At 63.1% G+C, this 1,106-nt stretch overlaps 1 protein-coding gene across 1 annotated transcript; it reads left to right on the top strand.

Moving 5' to 3' along the window:
- Window positions 1-64: 64 nt before the first annotated feature.
- LOC122544885 (rho GTPase-activating protein SYDE2-like) lies at window positions 65-916 on the top strand (the record flags this gene model as incomplete). The annotated part of the gene is made up of 1 exon (XM_043684175.1): window positions 65-916. A coding segment is annotated over one exon (852 nt), but the record flags the coding sequence as incomplete, so codon positions are not given.
- Between the last annotated feature and the right edge of the window lie 190 nt (window positions 917-1,106).

The raw sequence follows: 1,106 nt of genomic DNA on the forward strand, positions 1-1,106 counted from the left end.
AGCCTTGCGGTTAGATGGGCTGAAAGGTGTCTTTCTGAAATGATCTCCTCCGTTCTCCTGACAGATGCAGCAGAGGAGAGGCCCGAGATCGGCTGGGGGAGGTCTCCACCGTCACCGTTGACAACGAGCCCTGGGCCACCCAAGAAGATGCCCGGGGCAAGGCGCTCTTTGTCGGACCGGGTCAAGTCCCCGGGCACAGTGCGGCGTCTGTCCATCAAGATGAAGAAGCTACCGGAGCTGAGACGCAAACTGAGCCTAAGGGGTTCTCCACGGGGCGGCCGCCAGGCTGGAGACACAGGGAGGCCTCCATCCCCTCCCTCATCCCCAGCCTCAAGTATCTCACCATCTGTCTCCAACGTGCTGTGCCGCTACCACCTGGACAGCAGCGTCTCGGCCCGAGGGAGCCTGTGGCCCCGAGCCAAGCTGACACGGAGAGCCAGCACCAAGACCCTGGGCCGGCCTGGTTACCTGAGCGACGGTGACTCCCCTGAGCTGCAGGCTAGGCCTCGGCCTCAGGCCGGGAGTGAGGCCCAAGGTCCCGGGCCACCAGGTACGGACAGCCCAAGGCTGGACCCAGCCGCCTTCCGGCCATACGATGGGGGAGGGGGTGGGGGTGAACAGCAGCGAGGCCTACGGCACCTCTCTGGCCTCATCAATGTGCGGCTGTATGGGGTGGAGCTTCCCCGGGCTGGTCCAGCCGATATCTGCTGTGCTATCCAGGTGGACTCGGTTAGCAAGGCCCGCACCGCTGCCCTCAGCTGCCGCCGTGGCCCTTTCCTGGGCCTTGACCACACCTTCAACCTGGAGCTGGAACGTTCCCGCCTCCTCACACTGCTGCTCTTCAGCTGGGACCCAGCCTCAGCCCGGAACCGACTCTGCTGCCAAGGCACTGCTGCACTTCCACCGCTCTTCACAGGTACCTACGGGATCCTCCTCTCCCCAATCTTCCCGCGCTCTCCAATCTACACCCTCTCCCCAAACTTCCTCCATTCTCCAATCTTCATCCTGTCCCCTTCCCAAAGGGCCACCCCGATCCCTCCACTGTTCGCAGGTTCCGCTCTCCCCATCAACATCCTCTTCCCAATCGTCATCCTTACCCAAATCTC

Source organism: Chiloscyllium plagiosum, unplaced genomic scaffold (assembly GCF_004010195.1).
Source record: "Chiloscyllium plagiosum isolate BGI_BamShark_2017 unplaced genomic scaffold, ASM401019v2 scaf_29008, whole genome shotgun sequence".
Classification (NCBI taxonomy): domain Eukaryota; kingdom Metazoa; phylum Chordata; class Chondrichthyes; order Orectolobiformes; family Hemiscylliidae; genus Chiloscyllium; species Chiloscyllium plagiosum.